The sequence below is a fragment of the Sorex araneus genome, chromosome 2, assembly GCF_027595985.1.
Source record: "Sorex araneus isolate mSorAra2 chromosome 2, mSorAra2.pri, whole genome shotgun sequence".
Lineage (NCBI taxonomy): Eukaryota > Metazoa > Chordata > Mammalia > Eulipotyphla > Soricidae > Sorex > Sorex araneus.
This window is the reverse complement of record NC_073303.1, coordinates 346,319,262-346,344,497: the sequence shown is the minus strand read 5'-3', so window position 1 is coordinate 346,344,497 and position 25,236 is coordinate 346,319,262. Positions and strand designations below refer to the sequence as shown.

The 25,236-nt window shown below is 46.2% G+C and overlaps 1 protein-coding gene across 12 annotated transcripts in view; it reads right to left on the bottom strand.

Annotated features, from left to right (window-relative positions):
- Nucleotides 1–25,236, bottom strand: part of FHOD3 (formin homology 2 domain containing 3) — a 450,025-nt gene that overhangs the window by 385,484 nt on the left and 39,305 nt on the right. For all 12 annotated transcript variants that reach the window (XM_055127826.1, XM_055127828.1, XM_055127830.1 and 9 more), the window contains exon 2: nucleotides 1,323–1,429. In XM_055127826.1, the coding sequence (XP_054983801.1) occupies nucleotides 1,323–1,429 (107 nt within the window). The remainder of the gene's footprint in view (nucleotides 1–1,322; nucleotides 1,430–25,236) is intronic.

Sequence of the window (25,236 nt, the reverse complement as noted above, 5' to 3'; positions counted from 1 at the left end):
ATCTTTAACTCAGCAAGGTAGTTTCAAACAATCTTAGGGTCTGGGGGAATGGAGAGCCTGAACACCAGGTTAAAACAGCTGAGCACTATTTGGAAAACAACAGGGAGCCTTTGAAGACTTGTAAGGAGTAGAGTGATGAAATTTCAGGCATACTTGGTAAAAGATGAATGAGGGGCAGAATAAGAGCTAGGGGGTTGCCTTCCTTCACTGATGTAATAAATATAGGAATGGCAGGTTGTACGAGTACCTCCTACAGAGATTTCGCTTTTCTGTACTCTGTTCTGACTTCCACATGTACTGTTTCCTTCAGCCTCACGGAAATTCTACATTTTAAGCAATTCTAGATGTAGACTAAAAGTTATTTGTTGTAGTTAATACAAGTAGTAATGTGTTTCCCTACCATGATGAATTCAAAAGATAATATTGTATTTAAAGTATGTCCTGGAAGACAAAATATTGAGCAAGTTAGCATTAAGAATAATGGACAAGGGGATGGGACATGGTTGAGTGAGACAACATGGGCTCTGCACTTATGAGGCCCTAAGTATGATTCCACCACCAAAAAAAAAGTTGCAAATAGTTGTCAATCCAGTAAAATCTGGAAATTAATTTCATTTTGATGGTTAATATTTTAAGAAAAACTTAGAAAGTAAATAACACGTGCTTAGACTAGACCAGAAATTGCTCTCTCTTTGTAGCCTCGTTAGGAAAAGTCTTTTGGGGGTTAGAGACATGCTACAGCAAATACAGTGCTTGCCTCACACAGCCAACCCTGGTTCAATCCCTAGCATCATATATGATTCCCTAAGCTGTGCCAGAAGTAACCCCTGAACACAGAGCAGGAATAAGCCCTTGGTGTGACCTCTTTCCAAAAAATAAATGGGTTTTTAAGATGTATTCAGGGACTGTAGATGATAGTATAGGGGTTACATGACTTGTATGCAATTAACTCTGGCTCAATTCCTGGTACCACATGGTCTCCCAAGCTTTGCCAGGTATAGCCCTGGAAGTCCCAAGCTCTGCCAGGGTGGCCCAAGTAATCCCCAGCACTGAGGGACTGTCATATTGACCAGCCAGTGCTATTGGTCAAGAACCACTGGGTGGGAACCTAGGGTGCAAAATACACATACACACACACACACACAAACACACAAATCATTCTAAAGGGTTTATGATGTAACTAGCGAGTCACTTGCAGTTCCCTTCTGTGTGTGCCATGGTGAGCAAAGAGAAGGTCCAAGCTAGGGTGAATTTTTCCAAACCCTTTTCAGTACTCAGTGTATACTCATCCCTTCCTAGGTAGGAACAACTGTCACTCTTACCCGGCTTCATCCTGGAAGCCTTCGAACTCGTCCCGCTGCTCTGCTAGCGTGGCCTCCAAGTCCAGGTAGGTGCCATTGTGGGAGAGCTGCAGTGTGCAGTCGTCCAGCTGCAAGAGAAAGATCCTGGTCAGTCAGCTGCTCTGGGATGGGGTCCTGCATGAAATCACTACATACTACCCTTGTGTCTATAAATTAAGCATTATTCCCAAGTACAGGTTGTTGCTGGAAGAGGTGCTCACACACAAACAGCTTAGGAGGAAAACGCAAGCTGAGTGGGCAGGAAGGACCCCCATTAGGAGATCTGGGAGGAGGTAGAGAAAGAATGCTGGGTCTCCCAAGGCAAGTGCTATTTTCTATTCAGAGGGGTTCAGGGAAAGTCAAAGATCTGGGGAATGGAAACCAAGACACAATGCCAACATGTACAGAAGAGTCCCCAGCAATAGAAGGCAAACTTTGATGAAGAATACAAGTTGTTTTCCTTAGTTCCATGACAATCCTGCTTATTCAGATTCAATGGCCATATCAGACATGTTACATAGATGCTCAACAGATCTTCAAAAATAGTTTACTTCATTAAATTTTAGATAACATGGCAATAATAGTGTTAACATTTGACACACAAAGTTACTGCATCTTCACCATCACCAAGTTGGCTAAGATCCTCCACCACTACCCCTATGTCTTCTAGTCCTTCTCTTCAAGTCTCTGCTCCCCCGCCTCAAGGCTTAGAAATTTGACTTTTGTACAAGATCAAGGGTTTGGCACTGTTTAATGCTATTTATTCCTTTGCTTTGTTTTCTTTGTTTTGTCTCTCTACATTCCACAGATAAGTGAAATCACCCAATATTTATATTTATAAACATTTTTCTGTTTGAGGCCACACCCAGCAGTGCTCAGGGCTAACTCCTGGCTCTTTGCTCAGAAAGCAATCCTGTGTCAGCCTCATGGAAGGCAAGCATCCTACCCACCACTCTCTCTCTCCAGACCCTCAATGAACATTTTCAAGTCAAAGTTACTTTCTCCATCTCAATGGCAATAAATCCAAGACATGGGAAGAGTGGGGAGACAGAGACAGAAAGAAAGAGACATAGAGAAAGAGAGAGAGAGAGAGAGAGAGAGAGAGAGAGAGAGAGAGAGAGAAAATTAGGTTATCTTGCTCTGAGCCTCATTTTAAAATTTTTAATTTAACAAATACTTCTATTTTATTAATTCTATCTGGGCACAATTCAAATCATTTATATGTGTTCTACCACTTGATTCTCATGTATAATCCTGTGAAGGATTATGGGAAAACTGAGGCAGAGAGACTCAGTTACTTGCTCAACATCACATCTGGGAAATGGTGGCACTGGGCTTTGGAGCTTTGGATTCATGTTCTCTCAGTGCCTGTTCTCTGCATCTCTCTGTGATCAGAGACTTACAAAGGACTTGAGAAGATCATGCCTGAAAAATGTGTCATCTGAGTGTTCTGGAGTGACCAAGCAACTACAGGTTTGTCATGGCCTCCCATTTCCTCTGGGCACAGAGACCAAACTCGGAACTGAGTTAGGTCTTTAAAACCAAGTACTCACCAGTTGTATGTGGACAAAGGTGAAGAAGACAACCCTCAAGCCCAGCCCTACTACCTTGCCAGATGCAAAGAAGCCAGAGGTCAAAGCCTAGGAGCCTGCCGAGGTCCAGACAGATGGGGTATCGATCCCCCCCACAACTGCTGCCAGCATCCATTGGCCACATCGCCATGGCATTATATTTAAAATGATCAATAAATTCAAAAGTACAGGACAATCGGTTTGCTGAAGAGTAAAATGAGAAGATTCAGATTTAGAGCTCCCCGTTAGATGTCTCAGATCGCAAGGATGCCTCTGCTTTCCATCTACGTGGTGAGCTCAGGCTCCTATTCCAAATACACAGTGAATTGGGCAAGAGTGGCAGCAACTGTGCATCTCCTTTAAAACACCTAGATAAATGCCTTAGAATCCTTCCACTATACAAGGGATTTCAAGCAAGTCTTTTCAGAGAGAAATGCTTTGCTTTTTATCCTCAACAAAAGCACAGACTCATCCTAGGTGGAATCAGCATATTCCGGGATACAGATTCATACGGCAACCCCGCCGCTTCTCAGTTCTAGTTATCCTCAACAGAATGAAAGGAATTTTCCCTTTATTATTTACAAGAAATGCCTAGTGAAATCATTTGAAGGGGTTAATCCTATTTGATTCACTTGTTTTCAGTCACTTAACAGCAAACCGCTCCTCACAATGAGTAAGTGGTGCAGTGAGGGCAGCATTCTTTTTATTTTTTTTTTAATTGAATCACCGTGAGATGCAGTTACAAAGCTTTCATGTTTGAAGTTCGATCATACAATGATCAAACACCCATCCCTCCACCAGTGCACATTCTCCACCACCACGTCCCCAGTATACCCCCCTTTCCAACACTCCCCCTGCCTCTACAGCAGACAATTTCCCCCATACTCTCTCTACTTTGAGGCATTATGGTTTGCAATACAGATATTGAGAGATTATCACATTTGGTCCTGTATCTACTTTCAGCATACATCTCCCATCTCGAACGATTCCTCCAACCATTATTGTCTTAATGACCCCTTCTCTATTCCAGCTGCCTTCTCCTCCAGCTCATGAGACAGGCTTCCACCTATGGGGCAATATTCCTGGACTGGATCAAAACTGAAGAGTTGTTCCTCTGGACCTTGTATCTACTATCCTTGGGTGTCAGCTCATACTATGTTATTTTATATTCCACAAATGAGTGCAGTCCTTCTATGTCCTTCTCTTTCCAACTCATTTCACTTACTCTCCATGTCCATTCACGTATAAGCAAATTTCATGACTTCATCTCTCCTAACAGTGAGGCAGTATTCCTGACTGGCTTTTGTGAGATGGATCATCTGAGCAGGGAAAGTGCTTAAGCTCAGGTCTCCCAGTGGCCCAGGTCCCTGCAACCTGGTGTTAGCAGCATGCCCTGGGTGTGGAATGAACACACAGGAGAGCTGCCTCCCTTCTTGACCCACAGAAGCAACAGACAGGAAGGCGCTCCCTCAGCAGGCAGCTCCTAGCCCATGGCTCTCCTCTCCTCCAGAAGGAAACCAGACTTGATCACCCATTGGTGGAATTATAACTCCCATAGGTGGAAAATTCCATCTGACATGGGACCTGGGCACAAGGAACAGGAACCATACATAAAGCCCTAATCACGGCAGCTCAGCCTTGCTTTAACACCCAAAGATGGCCTTATTAAGTCTAACGCATAATTGCTCTGTTCTGTTGATAGTGTCAGCATTTTTGCTTAGGTTTAATCCCACATATAACCAATATACTAGAAAACAGGGATAATAAAGGCTTTTAAGCATAACAACTTCTTTGGCCTCAGGACACACAGAAGCTGAGAGAAAGAAGCATTTGGATAAAGAGTTTCTGCTTCTTCTCCACTGGGATCTAAGGAATTCGGAGGCTGTGATCCACCCAGCCAGAGAAGGGCATGAAGGCAAAAGTGCTGCTGTGGGTGGTTGGGCACAGACATAATGGGCTCAGATCTGTGGGTCAGGGACTTGGCCTTGACCTGGAGAGGTGCACGGGTCCACAGTGTTTCCTGAGTGTTTCTTGAGTGCACAGGTGGAGCCAGGGCAAAAGTACACTGGGGAGGGCATTTGCCTTGTATGCAGTCAACCCAGATTCAATCCACAGCATCCCATATAATCTCCTGAGCACCACCAAGAGAAATTCCTGACCACAGAACCAGTAGTAATCCCTGGGTATGGCCCAGAAACAAAAACAAAAGCACAGGTAGCTAGAAATTTTAAGAAAAACAACTAGGGGAAAAAAAGATATTTTGAGTTATGTATATCTATGTTTTTACTTTATTTTCTAGAGGCATGCCCAAAGGTTCTTTATAGGGCAGTTCTTGGGGCCCATGTGGTACCAGGAATTCAAGTCAAGGCTGTACATCTAAGCATGTATCTTCCCCCTTAAGCCAAACCCCAGTTCCTTCGTTTTTAACAGAACATATTAGATTATACTTTTCTATCATTCCATTTTTAATGGCAGCTCAAGGAAACACTGTATTCACATCATTCCCAAGGATTTCCCTATCAGCCATCTCCAATCACCACCACCCCCAGGCCAGACCCAGTGTTCACTGCTTTTGATCCTCAAGTTCATGAACTGGAGATTCCTGAGAGAGAGGAGAGAGAAGAGAGAGAGGAGAGAGAGAGAGGAGAGAGGGGAGAGAGAAAGAGAGGAGAGAGGGGAGGGAGAGAGAGGAGAGAAAGAAGGAGAGGAGAGAGAGGAAGGAGAGAGAGAGAGAAAGAGAGAGAGAGAGAGGTGCATGAGAGCCGAAAACCTCCATCCAGCCACTCAGGATCCCTACCTAACCCTCAACTCCTTCTTAGTGGGGTAGAAGGGGATATAACTAGAACCCAGTAGATAGAATCCATCTTCAGTGGCAACAGGGGCTCCTCTCTTGCCAGCCTACATCACACACATCCCAGGTTTATGCCCAGGAAGCCTTCAATGCATTTGCATTCAGTGCCAATCCCAGCAGCAGCCTCACAATCTTCCCAGCCGCCTCTCAACAGAATCCTAAAACCTAACACAACTGCCTGGCCACCCTCCTCACAGTCAGGGCATCTGAATAAGTTATAATAGATGGTACATAAGTTATACCATTTCCATGCTCCATTGTTTTATAAAATGGTATGTCCAGGCTGGGCCCTAAGAAACACATAGGTGCATCTGTGCCTCAGATCATTTTACTGCGTTCACATGAGACATGCACACAGCATGGAACAGAATAATAATCTACTTATTCTGCCAGTTATCTAAATATGTGACAGTTCATTCGTGGCTTTACTTCTGCTCTACAACCACAGCCTGCCAAGATCCTAGCATCCCCCAAGAACTGTCCTCATCCACCTTCCAGGACCTGGTACTCTAAATAATGGTTGGTGAATTTGGCCAGCAAGTTCTTCAAGCCAAACACAAAAGATGAACATGAGCCTTGTATCCCCTCTGGCAGTGTGTGTGGTATCTTCACAGAAGCCCTAGGGTCAGGGTGAGGGCAGAGAGGATACCCTTCAAGGGCCAAGGGGGAAAGTGCATCAACAGAGATCCCAAGATGACCAAAGAAAGCCACAGGTTGGATTGGAGAGAGCTTGGCAGAATGAGTACATGCTTTGCATGCAGGTCAGGATTAGACCCCCAGTACCCCATGCTTCTCCAAGCACTGCCAAGAGTGACGTTGACCACAGCACTGAGAGTAGCCCCTGGTCACTGCCTGGTGTGACTGAAAAACCCAAACAAAAAATAAATAAAACAAAAAGAAACCCACATGCTGCCATCCATCCCCCACAGAGGGCCTGCCAGCTCACTACTCTCAGGCCATGTGACAGTGACGTTTAAAACATCACGTGAGCTTGGAAGTATGAAAAAGGGGCTTCTTTGTTGGACTGACACCCTGAAATAGAACCATCTCCTCCACATTTTGGGAAGATTGGCCTTAGGTATCACTTTTACCAACAGACAGGTCGCTTCTCTAGATGGAATTCTCGAATCTTGTCTGCCATTACCAAGTAACAGCCATAAAAGAACACAACCACAGCAGGAAGAGGTAGAAGTTCATCACAATCTGCTCATCAGAAGGATGGAGAAGGAACTCTCCCAACTCTGGCCAGCAGAGAGAAGGACTCAGACACCTCCCAGGCTGACCCGTTCCTGACAGGGAACCTCAACTCCTAGGAACACAGAGGCAACTTGATCCTCTCCTTTGGCCTTGCTTGTCAAATGTCTTCTCGGATGACTTAAGGGTCCTGGAATTTCCTGACTCCAACAATTTTCATGTCAACCCTGATCCCCTGGCAGCATATCCCCTGAGCTCCTTTCTTGGCACAAGTTCAGTGGCCAGGACATGGCCGGGCACTTTAGGACATAAGACAAAGCAGAGAGCCACGTGGGAAGATGACATTACAGGACTGTAATAGAAGCGCAGGGCAAGGGAAGCCAAGGGGCGCTGCAGGATGATTTCAGATCAGATTTCAGATCTGTAAGCGGGTGGCCAGGATTGGGGGTGGGGTGGGGGAGCCCTGTGCTGGGAGGGGATCAATCACCAATGCACATGCAGGAGCCTTCCAAATACCCTGGGATTTTGTGCCATTCTGCCTGGGTCAAAACCAACTGTGAAAATGAGCTGTGAAGACAGAGACAGCCCCTGTGCTCCTGGCAGCCAGGGTGTGCAAGGTCACTATGGGGCTCTTTCCATACTCCCTCCAGAGGGGGCAGAAACAAAGGGCAGAGTCACCATGCTGGAAAAAAAGAAAACATCTGAAACCAGGCTGATGTCACGTCTCGATTTATAGATTCTTTTCTTTCCTTAATCCAGGGAAGTGGCATGTAACTCTGGGGTGGTTTAATGATTATCTGGATTTGGCAGCCTGTTCACAGTATTCCAGCGTCTAGGCAATAAAATCTGTGTGTAACCCTGAAATAGATTTGCATGGAACCCTTCTATAAATATACACCAGGGCTATCCTTTAAGCTAATTATGGTAATGGCTGAGAAGTGGGGAAATATATGCTGATTCTTAAAAGGAAAAATAACACAGGAAAGAAAAACTCAGATAAATGTCATTTGCTTATGTCATTTAATTGGTTCCACCTGTCTGAGCATCCACACCCCTTGTAAGGGGCTCTGTAGCTCCTTCCGTTAAAAGGGTCTATGCCTTCCCGACTCCTAGAGTCCACGCTTTGGCCATTGAGGTAGCAAATGGGATAGAGCAGAGACTTGAAAGCTACTTGCCCATAGGGTCTGTCCCCTTCTGTTATTCTTGGATCCCTGCCTTCACATAAAGAAGCCCGGTTTAGCCAGGCTCCAGGGTGCTGGGTTGACCCTGCCGCCAATGCCAACAGGCTACCAACCACCACTCACTGAATCCGGCCATCTGGATCATGAACCCTCCAGATGACACATGAGAGACAGCCCAGCGGTTATCAGCCAACCTGGCTGAAACCAGACCTGCCCAATACAAGGATACACTTGTGACTCCACCCTAGATGGTGACATCAGTCTGAAGTTCCTATTGGCTACCAGCTTGCCACCTCCACGCAAAGCAAACAAGTACTGAGGGGTTCACACTCACAGTGCAAGGTGCCTGGATAGGGAGTGGGTGAAAACTTCACCTGTGAAACTACCTGTTCCAAGCAAGAATAACACCACCACGCTAGTCCTCGGCTGCCACAAAACTTGAAGCAGCACCTGGTAACTCTGTGCTCTAGGAAACCAGGCCCTTGCTAGGAGCTGAGAGCAGCAGCAGTTACTAGGGAAAGACCTGCAGCACCAGGAGGTGGGCATAGCCCACTGAGAATCACTCCCAAAATAAGGCAACGAGAGGACAAAACCATGCTGTGGCTCCAAGACACTCTGAGCATGTCTCATCATCCCCCGTCCTTCACATACAAAATGCACCTTCAAAGATAGGTGTGTTGCTTGCAAAGCAACAATCGCAAGCATCCTTCTGGCCATATAGGTCACGCTCATCAGAGCCAGTGGTGCAAAGCATCAGGCTGCTTATTCCATCTTTTTTCCCCTCAAATGGCGCTTCATGAAGCTGGCAGCTTCCTTCAAGGCTCTCATCCCTTCCAAATGAAGCCGAAATGAGAAACTGGACTTAGAAGACAAGCTAAGGAAGTTAGGAAAGAAAAAATATTAAAAAGGTGTTGGGAAAGAGTTTTCCAAACAGCAATCCTGTGTGTTCCCTTCCCAACTGTTGCTATAACCTACCCAGAGTCCTGGCTCAGTCACTCTGCTTTGTTATGACCTGTCCTTGCCCCCAATCCCACAAGCCACTGCCAAAGGACAAGGGCACACAATGACCACCACTGTCATTGCCTAAGACAGATAGTGAGGTCTTGGCATTCCCCTCATTGTCCTTCAAGCTCCTTGTCCTGTATTCCCCTGTGTGCCTAATGCATTTCACAGAATGATTCACTTTGAGGAGCAGAGCCATAGTGCAGTGGGTAGCATGTTTGCCTTGCACACAGCTAACTTGGTTTCGACACCTGTGACCCTCTCTGGTCTTCTGAGGCTGCCATGAGTTAATCCTGAGCATAGAGCTAAGAATAAGTCCTAATGACCACTGGGTACTACCACCAACACCATCCCCCCCCCCAAAAAAGAAAAAAGAATGCTTCACTTTGCAGGTTCAGGAAATAGCACAACAGTTGAACCTCACCCAGGTTTAATCCCTGGCACATGGCTGCCCTTAAACCCCAGGTGTGGCACTGGAGGCCTCTGAGTACTACCAAGCACTGCCTCAGTGGCCAGGTAATAATCCTGGCACTGCTGGACCCAAGAGCACCTCATCTTCAGCCGCTGCACTGAACTCTCAGTTCTGTTGGCAGGAAGCTCAGAATGCTTCCTGGGTATCCTGAGAACTACTTGGGAGGCCTCCCCCATGCAGCAAAGAAAAAAGTTTATTCATTTCATAGAAAGATGTGATCTTATATACTTTCAAAATAGCAAGTAACGCTTGCTTGGTTTCACATGCTATCAGAGGAAGTCCTATTATCGAATTCCAACAAATCATACTTAAAATATTTTAGACCACACTGGGGTCCTTTTAATTTGTTGGGAGCAACCAACACATTGGAGGTTTTTATTTTAATTTTTTTAATTTTATTGAATCACCGTGAGATAGTTACAAGCTTTCATGTTTGGGTTACAATCACACAATGATCAAACATCCATCCCTCCACCAGTGCACATTCTCCACCACCAATATCCCGGGTATACCCCCTCTTTCTCACCCTCCCCCTGCCTCTATGGTAGACAATATTCCCCATACTCTCTCTACTTTTGGGCATTATGGCTTGCAACACAGACACTGGGAGCTCATCATGTTTGGTCCATTATCTACTTTCAGCATGCATCTCCCATCCCAACTGGTTCCTCCAGCCATCATTTTCTTAGTGATCCCTTCTCTATTCCATCTGCCTTCTCCCCTCCGCTCATGAAGCAGGCATCCAGCTATGGGGCAATCCCCCTGGCCCTTGTATCAACTGTCCTTGGGTGTCAGCTTCATGTGATGTTATTCTATACTACATTGGAGGTTTTAATCACTGTAGTAAGTGAAGTACAAGGGTATTCTTTCTTAAGATCCAGAAATAATACAAGTGCATTTACTTTGAAAGCAGTTGTATTTATCTCCTCAGAAACCTTTAATAAACTATTATTTTTGTGGCCTTAGTAAAGAGAAGCAGTTGTCCTAAAGTTGATTTGGCACTTTCTAAATCAAGGCCCTGGTTTGTTTGGTTTTTTAAGTCAACAAAACTGCACAGCCCAAACACCAAAGACAATAACCTCAACCAAACACTGCAAGAAAGGCGAAAGTGAGATTGCTTCCACTAACACCTTAATCTGGGGGGTGTGATAATCTGGTAAATACTTGAATGATTTTAAAAGTCCTTTTATCATTAGATAAATAGCCAAAAATGCATTAAGCTTCTCTCTCGACAGATTGGACTACAGTTATATTTACAGGTACATTTTTCCATTTCACTCCATCCTAGATGAAAACCAGAATCAACACTGCTTCAGTTTATTATTAGTGTGAAACCAGTTATTCATTCATTCACTCAGATGAAGTCTAATCCTTTGTGCCTCTTCTCCACAGTCACTGTGCTGTGTTCTAGGGATATAATCATGAGCATGAGAAACTGGATCCCAGCAAACACTCAGCTGAGGTGGGACCCATCACCAAATAACTGGTTGGCAGAGTTCAGGAAAGTGAGAACAAGAATGAGTTGGCCGCACTTGTTTCTGTTCCTGTTCTCACAAGGGAAGCATGCACACAGCAGGGAGCTGCAGAACTGTCATAGATGCAAAGAGAAGTTTTGGCCGAGAAGTTTGAGTAGTGAAGGAACTCAAAGAAAGGCAATAGATGGTGGGGACAGGGGTGGAAGGGAGGGAAGGTTTGATGTTAGGCTCTATTCTAGTACATCAAAAGACCATGTCATAAGTATAAACAGATGCAGGACTAGCTGTGTATTAGGAGTTCCTGGGGCTGGATTCAGAGGGAAAGAGCAAAGAGTTGTTTAAATAAAGAACAATTAAGCAATTGTTTAAATAAAGACAAAGGGATCCCTGCTATAATTGAAGGTGATTTAATGAAGTACAATCTACCTATTTATTCTGTCATTACTGCTTTGATGTCACACCACCTTCACATTAAGGGACAATTTTTCTGGATAAGAACTCTAGATTAACAGTTATTTTTGCCTAGTAATCCCAAGCTGTTATTCCAATAGTTACATTATTTCAGTTGAAGCATCATCTTCCAGTCTTATAAGAATTCTTTTGAAGACAGTTTCATTTTCTCTGCCTGGATTTATTATTCTCTGTCATCAATTTCCTTAGTTTTATTATGAACCATTTACATGTTTTTTTCAAGCACCTCTTGAAATTGTGGCTTGCTATCATTTGCTGATTTTGAAAATACCTTGGCTATTATATCTTTAAGTATTGCTTTTGTCCCATTCTCCATGTTCTCTCATTCCACAAATTCAGTATTTATATATTTTAAGGACCATTTCCCATAATCCATTGTGATACTTTCTGCATTTTCTATTTTTTGCTCTCTATAGATTTTACTTAAGAGCTTCTGCTGATCTATATTTCAAATCATTAATTTTCTTTTTTGTTTGTTTTTGTTTTGGGGCCACATGAGCCAGGCTCTGTGCTAAGGGATCTCTTCTGGAGGGACTGGAGGACCACATGGGGTGGCAGTGATTGAAACCAGGATGGTCTCATGCAAGACCTTCCCCAATGCTACCTCTTAGGCCCCAATTTTCTCTTCTGTATCTGATTTTCAACTGAATTTATGACTCCATGTGACTCCTGCTTAGTTTTAATTTTTCATTTCTAAAACTTCCATTTAACTCTTTGTATAACCTGCTTTGCTTATAATTCTTCAACTATTTTCTCTTTTTTTTTGAATTTTTTTTTATTTTATTTATTTTTTAAATTTTTTTTCTTTTTTTTTTTTAATTTTTTATTGAGTCACCATGTGGAAAGTTACAAAGTTTTCAGGTTTAAATCTCAGTTATACAATGCTCGAATACCCATCCCTTCACCAGTGCTCATATTCCACCACCAAGAATCCCAGTATAGCTCCACCCCGCCCCCTCACACCCCAAACCCCCCCACACCCCTAGCCCCCCCACCCTAAGCCCCCCCCGCCTGTGTAACTAATAAATTTCACTTTACTTTCACTTTGATTGCATACAATATTTCAACAAAACTCACTATTATTGTTTGGAGAGTCTCTCCCCTAAAGTCAGACCTGCTGAAAAGGAAGCATTAGATAATTTGTTTTCCATTGCTGAGGATGAAGAGGTATGAGGTCGAGTGACCACACTTAGCGGCCTCTCAGTTTTGGGTTTCTGTAATTTAGTATTTTAGTAACTAAGTCCAGAGAGATATCTGCCAGAAGTTGCATAGTTGCCAACTTGTACTTCTCAGTTACATTATATTCCACATATGAGTGCAATCTTTCTATGTCTGTCTCTTTCTTTCTGACTCAGTTCACTCAACATGATACTTTCCATGTTGATCCACTTGTATGCAAATTTCATGACTTCATGTTTCCTGACAGCTACATAGTATTCCATTGTGTAAATATACCAGAGTTTCTTTAGCCAATATCTGTTTTCGGGCTCTTCAACTATTTTCTTTTCATTATCACTGTTTTAACTGGTATACCTAATAATTCTAGTATTTAAATTACCCAGAGATATTTCTATATATTATTCTTTCCCTTGGTCATGTCTCTGGGAAAAACAGAGACATTCAATACACTTTACTGAATGCAGTCACTGTTTTATGAAAAATCTTTGAGACTCTAGAATATTCCTTTGTACAGAAAGTCACTGTCACTGTCATCCCGTTGCTCATCAATTTGCTAGAGAGGGCACCAGTAACGTCTGCATTGTGAGACTTACTGTTACTGTTTTTGGCATATCAAATACGCCACAGGTAGCTTGCCAGGCTCTGCCGTGCGGGCGAGATATTGTTGGTAGCTTGCTGGACTCGCCGAGAGGGGCGGAGGAATCGAACCTGGGTTGGCCACGTGCAAGGTGAATGCCCTACCCGCTGTGCTATCGCTCCAGCTCTAGAGGAGGTCTACACAGAATAAACTGAGAGCCTGGCCAAGTAGTGTGAGTTAAGCCCAAACAGGTGATTGTACAGAAAGTATTTTCTTTAACTTCTGGCAAACTCTAGGATTAGATAACCTTCCGGTTTCCCTTTTTTTTCCTGCCCAGTGCTTTGAGAGTGCAAATAGCTTGAACTTCTCATTCTCTTTCTACTTGCCTTTGGGTTCTCTGCTCTTGTCATTAATGCAGTGGTAAAGATACTACAGTGTAAAAAAAAACAGTGTAGAGTGCCACATTCACAGAATCTCTCCTTGTCTCTGGGGTCTTAGTCTCCCAAGTCCTGGATGCACTGGTAGCTCTCTGGGGTCCCCCAACAGATAGCTTTTTGCCTAGCTTCCTGGTTATTCTGGATAAGACTGTTATTCTGCTATCAGCTAGCTCATTATGACCAAAGAAACAGAAGCCCAAATATCTCATGTTTAATAGCTAAAAATGCTACCATTCCCTTGGTCTGCATTAATATGCACTATTTATTTGGGGATGGGAAGCCACACCCAATGGAGTTCAGGGTTCACTGTGCTCGGGGAATCACACCTGGCGGTGCTTGAGGGACCATATGTGGTGTCAGGGACCAAACTCGGGTTGGCAGTATACAAGGCAAGCACCCTACCTGCTGTTCTATTGCACTGGCCCTGACAAGAACTATTTAATTTGCATATAGAATATTAAGAAGGCATTGTTATTATTCTCACCTCATAACTGATGTCAAACTGTAAAGCACAAGTGACAGAACACTGAGACTTGGCCAAACAACTAGTCAAAGATTAGCACAAATAGTAATACCTGAGCCCAGGCAGCCTGGCTCCTCTGACTGGGATCACGGCTATAACAGAGTATCAGAGAAGGAGGAGGAAAGACAGGAGTAAGGTCCCTGAGATTCAGATATTTCAAGTTAGAGTCAAACAGAAGAGTTGGGAACCTGAGGAAAAGCAGGAGATGACAGTCTCTAAACTGAGCGGGGTAGACAGTCGGAATAGTTTCAGGCAGATCACAGTCAGTTGAGATACAGTTTATCATCTGAAAAGCTCAACTTTATTTTTTTTAATTTATTTTTTAATTAGTGAGTCACAGTGAGGGTACAGTTACAGATTCACACATTTTTGTTCTTGTTATTCCCTCATACAATGTTTGAGAGCCCATCCCTCCACCAATGTCCATTCTCCACCACCAATGAACCCAGCATCCCTCCCACCCCCCAGTCCCATCCCCCCACCCCACCCTGCCTCTGTGGCAAGGCATTCCAATTTGATATCTCTCTTTCCTTGAAAAGTTCAACTTTAATTTGGATGTATTTAGGCCTCCTGGTTTCAACTGCTCATTGCTTTGAACAATAGAAAACCTTGTGGGACACACCAAGATGTTTCCAGTTATCACAGCTTCTGCAAACATTCACTGGACACACACACAGTCCCAGGTCAATTTTGCTTATCAGGCCCACCAAGCTGAGGCGGTGCAACACTCGTAAGGAGCTGAGACCCATAACCAGATCCACAGAGTAAAAGGGGAGCATAATTCATGAACCTTGACGCTTCTCTGTAAGTTGTTCAAACTCTTGCATAAGAATCATGAGGGGAAATATTAATCCATTAGTACTTTTTTAATCTGTTTTACTTACGGGGAAAATGGCTGGAATATATAATATAAGCATATAGAATACATTGGATGTTACTTTAGGATTGAGGGGATAAAATGGGAAGAAAGAGAGAACATTAGGGAAGGTACATATTACTTCACTAAAAGAGAACCACTAAAAAGAAGATGTATGTATAGAACAGGAGTGGGGTCAGAGAGATAGTACAGTGGGGAGGGCACTTGCCTTGCACACAACTGACTCAGGCTTGGTCCCTGGTACCACATATGGTCCCCTGAGCAGGATCCCTGAGCACTGAGACAGCAGTGAGCCCTGAGCACTTTGAGCCAGGTGTGGCCCCCCCAAAAAACAAACCAACAAACAAAATCACAGAATTGATGCTAGGATCATCCATGCACATGATATGCCAGAGAAAGCTGCAAAACGGAAGGGACTACCTGTGCAAAGACAGGAAAGGCTTTTTGCTTTGCTTCTCTTTAGCCTGTTCTAGTGAAGTCCTCACCCACCACTTACTACTGTGCTTTCTAGGCTCAAAGACATTCCTGTCAAGCACAGGCCTTCAAAGATCCCCCAGCCACACAACACAGCACATGTGAGGCACATGCCCACTGCACCCAGATCCAACTGGGTCAAGGCCCGGAAGCCAATGGCTGTGGCAGGGTGAGTGAGGAGCTGGCAGCAGAGAACGGGTCTTGGCAGAGGGGGCTTAGGCAGGCAAAACCATGCACGAGCCCATTTGGGGGAGCTCAAAACCCCCAACACATGCTTTGCTGTCACATCATCCTTTACTTAAAAGAAGCGAAATCCAACATAAGTTTAAGAATTTCAAAACTGATCACAGAATATGACACACCAAGTACAGGTGTGTACTGGTCGCACCCACATCCCCAACCCTGGGCCTCTACTCAGCTCTGCCTCGTAGGTTCTGCACTGTGAGCCAGAACAGGGCAGAGAATGCGCATCTGCTGGTGCTGCTGTGTGGGGGGAGAGGGGGAAGCACAAGAATTACAAGGCTCAGTTATTGCCCAGCGCCTTTGCCATGCCTAGAACAAAGGCGTCCCTAGAATACGGGAGCTCCTGTGGCCACACCCCACCCATCTAAGTCCATGAGGCAGGGCTCAGTCTGTTGCTCCTTTCCCGCTGCCCCGAGATGATCTCATGCTGGACCTGGAGCTCCATGCTGAGACCGGATGCCAGAGAAACCTCATCGCCATCCCTTCCCAGAAAGCCGAAGTCTCAGGTTAAGGCTGAGACCATGAGTAGGCGGAGAAGGAGGACACGCAGCCATTTTTCCCCCTTCACCCAGTCTGAGTCCTGCACCCCCTGCCTCTGCTGCTCTCGTGGTATGTGTGTGTGTGTGTGTGTGTATGTGTGTGTGTGCATGCGTGTGCGTGCATGCACACACGCACATGCATGCACACACATGAGTGCAGTGATCTTCACACTGAGCTGAGTGTCTGGTCCCAGTGTATGGGCACTGACCCTTTGCCCCGGGGGAAGATGCACTGATATCCTCGGAAAACACATCAACGGGCCAAGAATCTGGCTCCACCTGGCATCAGCCACCCGCACACCCAAAGCGGAAACCGCACCTCCAGGAAGGTCCAGCTGGCCGTGACTGGGAACTTCTAGGAAGCATTTTCAAGAATCTGAAAGGGTGAGCTGCCCGCTTGCCAGGAAAACCCAGACACCTTACGGATGCAGGAACAGCTCCAGAAAATGACCCTTCGGAAAGAAAAACTTAAAAGACAGCTTCAAAAGCAAGAGACTGGCTGTAGCCTTGGTGTGGCCTGTTGGTCACCTGTGGAGCCACAGAGCCCGTGGGGATGAGGGCGCACTTGCAGCTCATCACCAGAGCCTGCAGGGATCCGAGGGCACACTCGCAGCTCATCACCAGGCCTGGTCTAGCCTGCACAGCATGCACAAGTGCTTTTGGCTAAGTGTTCCTCCTGGAAAGAGACTGTCCTTAAGATTCCAGGTTTCCAGCCTCCCTAGCAGAACAGATAGTTGTAGAATTCGAGAAGGGGGAAGGTGGCGGAGAGAGGGTGAGAGCTTCCAGGCCTCCACTCAGGGTCCCTCAAACTCTCCGTGATGAAACAGGCACTTCCTTCATGGCAGGCTCAGACCTACACAAAAGTCACGTTCTCTCCTCTCTCCACAGCCAAAGAATTTCAAAATCAGCAAGAAATCAGCATTTTCCTTCTTCCCTTCAGCATTCATTAACCCAGTGACCAGACAGCTGTACTTTAGTGATCAAAAGAAACGCGGCACCAAGCCCCTCTCACCTGCATAGCCCTGAGGTTCTGTGCTGCCTTGAAGACCCCAAGCATCCCAGGCACCCATGCCAGCCTCCCCTGCTCCGCTGGGTCTTGCCATCACCGCAGCAAACAGAAGTCCCCCATGGGGAGAAGTTTGCAGCCTGAGTTCCCGGGGCCCTGTGCAGCTGGGATGCTTCCCCCACCTGGCATGACGCAGCAGGGCTGGCGAGAGCCCTAATGAAAGGCTACTCTCCCGGCTCCTGGCCACAGCTTTTTTAATCCAATTTAAAAATCCACAGGCATCTGCGTATTTCTAAATTATAACTTGTCCATGTGTAATTGCAGGGGGGTGGGGAAGCAACCTTGTCCTTGCTCCTGAGCAGAAGCCACTGGGCTTTGGTCCCTGGAGCTGCCAGGTGTGCCACGGCTCTCAGCCTACACGTGGCCCGGAGCAGGCTAAGCGTGTGGGCACCTTTCAGGTAGGCGTGGCAGGCTGATGTCGGGGAGAGAAAGTCGTTGCCTCTTTTGAGGCTGTTCTGCTTGGAGAGCAGCCCAGATGCAGCGATCGCATCCCCAGACTGGGGTGTTTGGGGATCTCATTCATTGGGCAGGAGGCACATCTTCTGCCATGAAAGAGAAAAATTATCAGCACACGACTTTAGGTATGTCCCTGAGAGTCTGGCGCTTCTGACCTTTGGTATAAAATAAATTCCCCAATTTTTGAGACGCCACAGAGAGCACGGCAGGCTGGAGGCCCAGATTCAATCCCACAAGTTCCTTCAAGCCCCTAGCAATCCTCTAGAAGGAGGTCCTGGGCACTGCTGGGGCCACTCCCCCCAAAAAACAAATAGTGATTAAATAAAATTGAGGATCAAGTTTTAGAATCAATGAAAAATTTAAGCACAGGGAGCAGAGGGATAGTATAACAGGTAGGGCATTTAAAAGCCTTGCATGCAGCCACCAGTAAAAACAAAGTCATGAAACTCACTTATAAATGCATGGACATGGAGAGTATCAGCTGAGTGAAATGAGTGCGAGGGATTGGGATAGACATAGAATGATTGCACTGATTTGTGGGATATAAGAAAAAAAACAGAGTAGGAGACTAATATCCAAGGTCAGTAGAAACAAGGGCCAGGAGGACTGACCCATGGCTAGAAGATTACTACAGGTGGTTGAAGGGAGGAGGGCAGTTAGGGTAGAGAAGTCCACTATGGCAGTGAGAGCTGGAAATGAGCATTCTGGACAGGAACTGAATGTTGAAAGTAGGTAAAGGGATAAGCATGATAACCTTTAAGTCCCTGTATTGCAAACCATAATGCCCAAAAGGAGAGAGAAAATGAGAGTGAGCAAGAGAGAGAATCAGGGGGCTGAGAGAGAGAGAAAGAAAAAGAGCGAGAGAGAGAGAGGGGGGGGGAAAGTGACTGCCACAGAGGCAGGCTAAAGCTGGTGGCAGGAGGGAAACTGGGGCTATTGATGGTAGGAAATGTATACTGGTGAAGGGAAGGGTGTTGGAACACTGTATGACTGAAACCCAATCCTGAACAACTTTGTAACTCTGTATCTCATGGTGATTCAATTTTTTAAAATTTAATTTTAAAAATTAATTTAGAAAAAAAAACCTTGCATGCGGCCAACCAGGGTTTGATCCCTGGCAACCCATATGGTCCCCCAACCCCCACCAGGAGTGATTCCTGAGTCCAGAGCCAATAGTAAGCCCTGAGCACTGCCAGGTATGGCTCTCGAAAACTTTAAGCATAGAAATTTTAATGTGAGTGAACATCTCCTGTGATGGTCTGAATTTATGAATTTAGATTAACACCTGGTGATTCAAAGTGGATGCCAGTCACCATTTCTGAGATCCACAGATACTTTGTTTCTTAAAAACCATAGTATAAGGTCAGCTTCAAATAAAAAGTCAAATGTATTTTTTTCAGGTCTCAGAAACAGCCAGGATGGCTTCCGTCTCACAGTTGTGATGGAGCTCACTTTCCTGAGGGGCCCTCCAGGGGAGAGAACTCAAGTATTTCTGGGGAGCAGCTCCTACCTGTCATTTTCATGGATAAGGACACATGAGCACAATGCCTGCTTGTTATTAGAGAGTCACCAAAACAGAATTATTTTTAATACTTTTAATTTTCGTGGTTTTAAATTTTATTTTTAGTTTTGGCTACGTTCAGGGCTTATTCATGTCTTGGTGCTCAGGAATCGCTCCTGGTGGTGCTCTGGGAACTCTATGTAGTGCTGGGAATCAAACCAGGGTCCAGCCACATACAAGGCACTTAAGTGTCATAACCCCTGCACTGTCTCTCTGGCCTCTAACCATGGAGATTATAAGGACCCCTGCCCATTCAATTTTGAGGCAGACAGCAATTTCCAGTTGTTGCAAAGAAAGCCTCTGGCCAGGCTGTGGCAGTTGTAACTGGCATATGGACACGTCCACCTCCTGGAAGGCTGTCACAAGCACTCGTGCTGTTTCTATGGTGAGAAGCCGAGTCCGGCACACAGCCCGCACGCACCCTCCTTCGGGGTGACAACTGAGCAGGGGGAGCCAACCCACTCTGAGTCCCCTGCAGAACTGCAAGGACAGAGGGAGCACCCAACTCTCAGCCACCTGGAGGCCAGAGCAGTGACGTGGGCAGCAGCACCCCCCTGGGGCACACTGGCTGCCCCCGCAAGGCAAGCGTCTCTGACTCTGACCAAAGATGCGGCTCTAGCAAAAGTCGACCAACAGCATAGGGCTGAGAAAGAGTGGGCAGGTCTAGAGATCCAAGGTGCTTATAGTTCATACTGTTCTAGATGGAATGTTTCTTTCTTAAGAAAGGTCAGCCCGTGGGGCCAGAGTGATAGCACAGCAGGGAGGGCATTTGCCTTGCACCTGGTTGACCCAGGTTCAGTCCTTGGCATCCCATATGGTTCCCCAAGCACCACCAGGAGTAACTCCTGAGTGCACAGCCAGGAAGAACCTGTGAGCATAGGAAGGAACCAAGGAAGGAAGGGAGGAAGGAAGGGAGGAAGGAAGGGAGGGAGGAAGGGAGGGAGGGAGGGAGGGAGGGAAGGAAGGAAGGAAGGAAGGAAGGAAGGAAGGAAGGAAGGAAGGAAGGAAGGAAGGAAGGAAGGAAGGAAGGAAGGAAGGAAGGAAGGAAGGAGGGAGGGAGGGAGGGAGGGAGGGAGGGAGGGAGGGAAGGAAGGAAGGGAGGGAGGGAGGGAGGGAGGGAGGGAGGGAGGGAGGGAGGGAGGGAGGGAGGGAAGTCAGCCCTGTGGTTAGGAGCTAGTAAAGTGGTTAGTTTGCATGTCTAGCACATGCCTGACCTGGATTTGAACCCTGGCACTGCATGACCTCCTGAGCATCCATGAGTGCATCCCTAGAGGACCCTGAGCATCTCTAGGGTGGCCCTGGTGGTCCCAAAGCAGCACTGCTCCCATGTTTCTGGGTGATAACTCCACGTCAGCACAGAGCCTCAGTCAGACCCCAGACACCTGCAGCTGCTCCTAAGGCCAAGATGAGGGGAGCAGGTCTCAGGCACCCGACAAAGGTTGGGGGCACACACAGTCAGGGGTGTTAGGTGCAATGGACTCTGAGGATCCACATTACTTCAGAACACCTCCCACCTGCTGCCAGAGCCCCATACAGGATCCATGAGTCCCCGGGCGCTGAGCCACACCGGCCTACACCACAACTCCCTTCTCATTCACACCGGAGAGTTCTCGTGAAACCTAGGCACAAGGTCGGTGCCATAGCACGGCGGGGAGGGCACGTGCCTTGCACATGGCTGACCCAGTTTGATCCTTAGCACTCCATGTGGTCCCTCAGCACCACAAGAGTAATCCTTAAGCACAAAGCCAGCAGTAAGGCCTAAGCACCACTGGGTGTGGCCCAAACACAAACAAAAAACCCACAATCACTTTACCAGTTACCAATCTCAGAAAAGGGCCAAGAGTGGGTGTCCAGATGTAGAACATCTCCAAGTGCCTGTCACCAAACTCCACGGGGCCTTGAGGAACAAACCACGGGTATCGACTGAGACATCCTATCAGGGTACCAAAATTTAGTAGGCACGAAAAGCTCACAGCTCAACTCAAAACAGCTTCAAACTGCCTTTTGTTCTGGCTTTTGGTTTAGGTTTTGGTTTTGGGAGCCATCCCCAATGATGCTTAGAGGTTAGTCCTGGTGGTACTTAGGGGATCCTCTGGGATGCTAGGGATCAAACCCAAGTGGGTTAAGTGCAAGGCAAGTACCCTACCTGCTGCACTATCTCTCTGGACCCTTGATCGTCCTCCTTAATGTGCTGAGAATTCTAACTTTCTTAAGAGAGACCATATCACGGTAATAGCAGAGAACCCTTGAATTCCCATACTCTGTTCCTAGGTAGTTGTTGAACCAACTATGTCAGATACAGTGTTAGCTAACGGTTAGGGCATGACTGATCATCAGAACCCAGTTCCTCTGAGACAAAGGTGGACGGGTCCAGATAGTGCCCAGGAAGTCAAAGGAATGAGTTCCTGGCCTTTACACTCTCTGCATGGGTTTCTTTTGGACTTTTCGGTCCTTTGACTTTTTTTTCTCAATAGTAGCACTATTAGTAAGACAATCAATAGGAATAGCTCTCAGCAATACTTGGCGAACTGGGCCAACAGTTTAATGAGAAGGTCCATGGAAGCAGTGCTGCCTGGGGATCACCAGGGCTACCCCAGTGATGCCCAGAGGCCTCCTTGAGTGCAATCCTTGGGTTGCACTCAAGGATGTTCAGGTCATGCAGTGCCAGGGTTCAATTCCAGGTCAGGCATGTGCTAGCATACAACCTAACCACTGTACTAGCTCCCAGCCACAGATCTGACCTTTAGTAAGAAAGAAACATTCCATCTGGAACAGCACGAGCTATGAGCAATAGTCCAAGACTCCACGAGTACCCACCCTTCATGTGCTCTGCCTCACCAAGTCATCAGAGAGAGAAAGGGGGTGGGGTGGGGGTGGCAAGTGTCCCCATCTGTGAGCGGCCAGGGCGGCCCCAACCACAAGTTCCAGACATACACATCTGCAGCAGGAGTGCTAGCCGGTCGCAGCTCGGTTGTGGGCATACAGATCCTTCCACGTGGCGCTTGGCAGCGGGCCTGGGAAGGAGGCCAGTGCCCTCCTCACCACTGGCCTTTGCTAAGGCACAAAGGAGCAGCTCAGCTCTTATTTTTTATATAAAATTATAATCTTCTTTTATTTTGTATTTTGTACTAGTCAACTAGTGAAGCTAGATAGTGAAACTAGGGTTTTTTTTATTGAATCACTGTGAGATAGTTACATAGTTTTATGATTAAGTTTTAGTCATACAATGATCGAGCACCCATCCCTCCACCAGTGCGTGGTTTCATTTTCTACCACCAATGTCCCCAGTATCCATCCCACCACCCCCACCCCCATCCCACCCCCTGTCTCTAGGGCAGGCACCCTTCTTCTTACTCTCTCTCTACTTTTTGGCATTGCAGTTTGCAATACAGACACTGAGAGGCCATCATGCTTGGTCCTTTATCTACTTTCAACACACATCTTCCATCCTGAGAGATCCCTCCAGCCATCATTGACTTAGTGGTCCCTTCTCCATCCCAACTGCCTTCTCCACCAGCACATGAGGCAGCCTTCCAAACCGTGAAGGGATCCTGCTGGCCCTTATCTCTACTGTCCTTATATGTTAGTCTCACGTTACTCTATATTCCACAAACAAGAGAAGCCATTCTATGTCTGTTCCTCTCTTTCTGACTCATTTCACTTAGCATGGCATGCTCCATGTCCATCCACTTATACACAAATTCATGCTTTCATCTTTCCTAACGCGTTTGGCTCTTATAAGAGTCACAGCCCACAGAGGACCTGACACTCAGGAGCAGCAAGAAACAGAGACCCGGGGCTGGAGCAATAGCACAGCGGGTAGGGCATTTGCCTTGCATGTGGCCAGCCCAGGTTCGATTCCCAGCATCCCATATGGTCTCCTGAGCACCTCCAGAAGTAATTCCTAAGCGCAGAGCCAGGAGTAACCCCTGTGCATCACCGGGTGTGACCCGAAAAAAAAAAAAAGAAACGGAGACCCATTTCACCCTTATCAATGTAGCTCCCACTCAGCCCCTGGTGGGCTCTCCACTACATGCTCCACAATAACCAGGGTGCCCTTCCAGGGCACTACCTTGGTAGCAGCACAGCATCCTGGGTGGAAGGCGCTAGGATTAAAGAAACAAGGGGCGGCTGGCAGGGAAGGGGTCGGTGAGACTCTGCCCCAATCTCATACCCAAAATATGCTTTCTTCTCACAACCTTGCAGCCCCCCACACCTCTCAGATACACAAGGCCTACTGATGCCCTCAGGTCATTCACTGCCTCCCTCATACCCCAGGTTCTGTGGTTCTCTCAACAGCCCAGCTTTCCAGAGAGAAACACATGAGTTCTGCGACCCTCACCTGCATAATAAGCCCCTTTCACAAGCACTGGAAGTAAGTCCCTCCTGGATGACATGACCATAAAAACAATGGACAATCGGCCTATAAAGTCACATTTTCCTACCCCCCAGCAACCCCAACAGAAAGGACTTTATCCAGGGCTGGCCAAATTAACTCTTTTTTGGGGGGAGGTGGTGGTTTAGGCCACACCTAGCAATGCTCAGGGGTTACTCCTGGATCTGCACTGAGGTATCACTCCTGACAGTGCTCAGGGGACCATATGGGATGTTGAAGATCGAACCCGGGTTGACGACACGCAAGGCAAACCATTGTCCTAATGGTCTGGCAACCCCAAGTGCATCCTTGTAGGTCTCTTTAAGTTCCAACAGAAGTGTAATTGCAGGAAGGAAGAGTAGTAAGCAAGCCTGTAACTATTTAGCATTATGGCTGAGCTGGTTTTCCTCAACCAAGACATAATAAATATGTCCTTACATTTATAGAGCACTTTACAATAGTTGAAATACTTTCACAAACATTATTCCCTTTCGTGAAGGAAAACTCCCCCTACTTTGGACATTTTGTTTCATTCAAATGCCTTGTTTTCATTTCTTTGTAAGCATTTACATAATTCATTCTGTAATATAAAACACAGACCACAACCCTATAAAAGGTCACCTCCAGAGCACAAAAGAATCAGGATTTTTTTCTTTTTCTTTCTTTTAAATCTAATAGATGTGGCGAGTTTGCACTTAAGTTGGGTGATCTCACGCTATTATTTCTAAGTTGGTGAGTATCAGTTCACACAGCCCAATACCCCTAGGTGGAGGGAAAAGAGAACTTTCTGCTGTAGTCGGGGCAGTTCTTTGTGGGTTCAGATACACCTTCCAGAATCAAAGGACAAATGCACCCGGAGTCACACACTCCCTGGCAGACATGACTAATCAATCACTTCAATCTTTCTTCTGAGACCTGACCTCAAGACTTCTCGCAGACATAGACATTATCAGAGAACACTGCTTTTCCTAAGCCCCAGATTGCTGAGGTGGTCTCTATTGTGACATGGAAATTGTACTTATGTTCTTTTCTGGAATTCCCTCTCCCATTGTGAAGCAGCTCATGGATCTGTGAGATATTACCCAGTTATTCGCAGCATTACCTACAAGCTATTTATACCTAATCAGAATCACATCAGGATCTGGCCTGACCTTTTCTTTAGCTCCTTATAGCTAAAACACAATTATCCATCACTCCTTCTGTCCCCTCTAATTGAAATCTGCATTACTGATCCTGGTCCACATCACAGCAACCATCAGACAGCAAATGCTGCAGTGAATTTTTGACATCTCCAATACTTCCTTCATGATTTCAAAAGAATTATTTTTAGAATGAGAAAGATACTACAGGCGTTAAGGTTCATGTTTTGCAT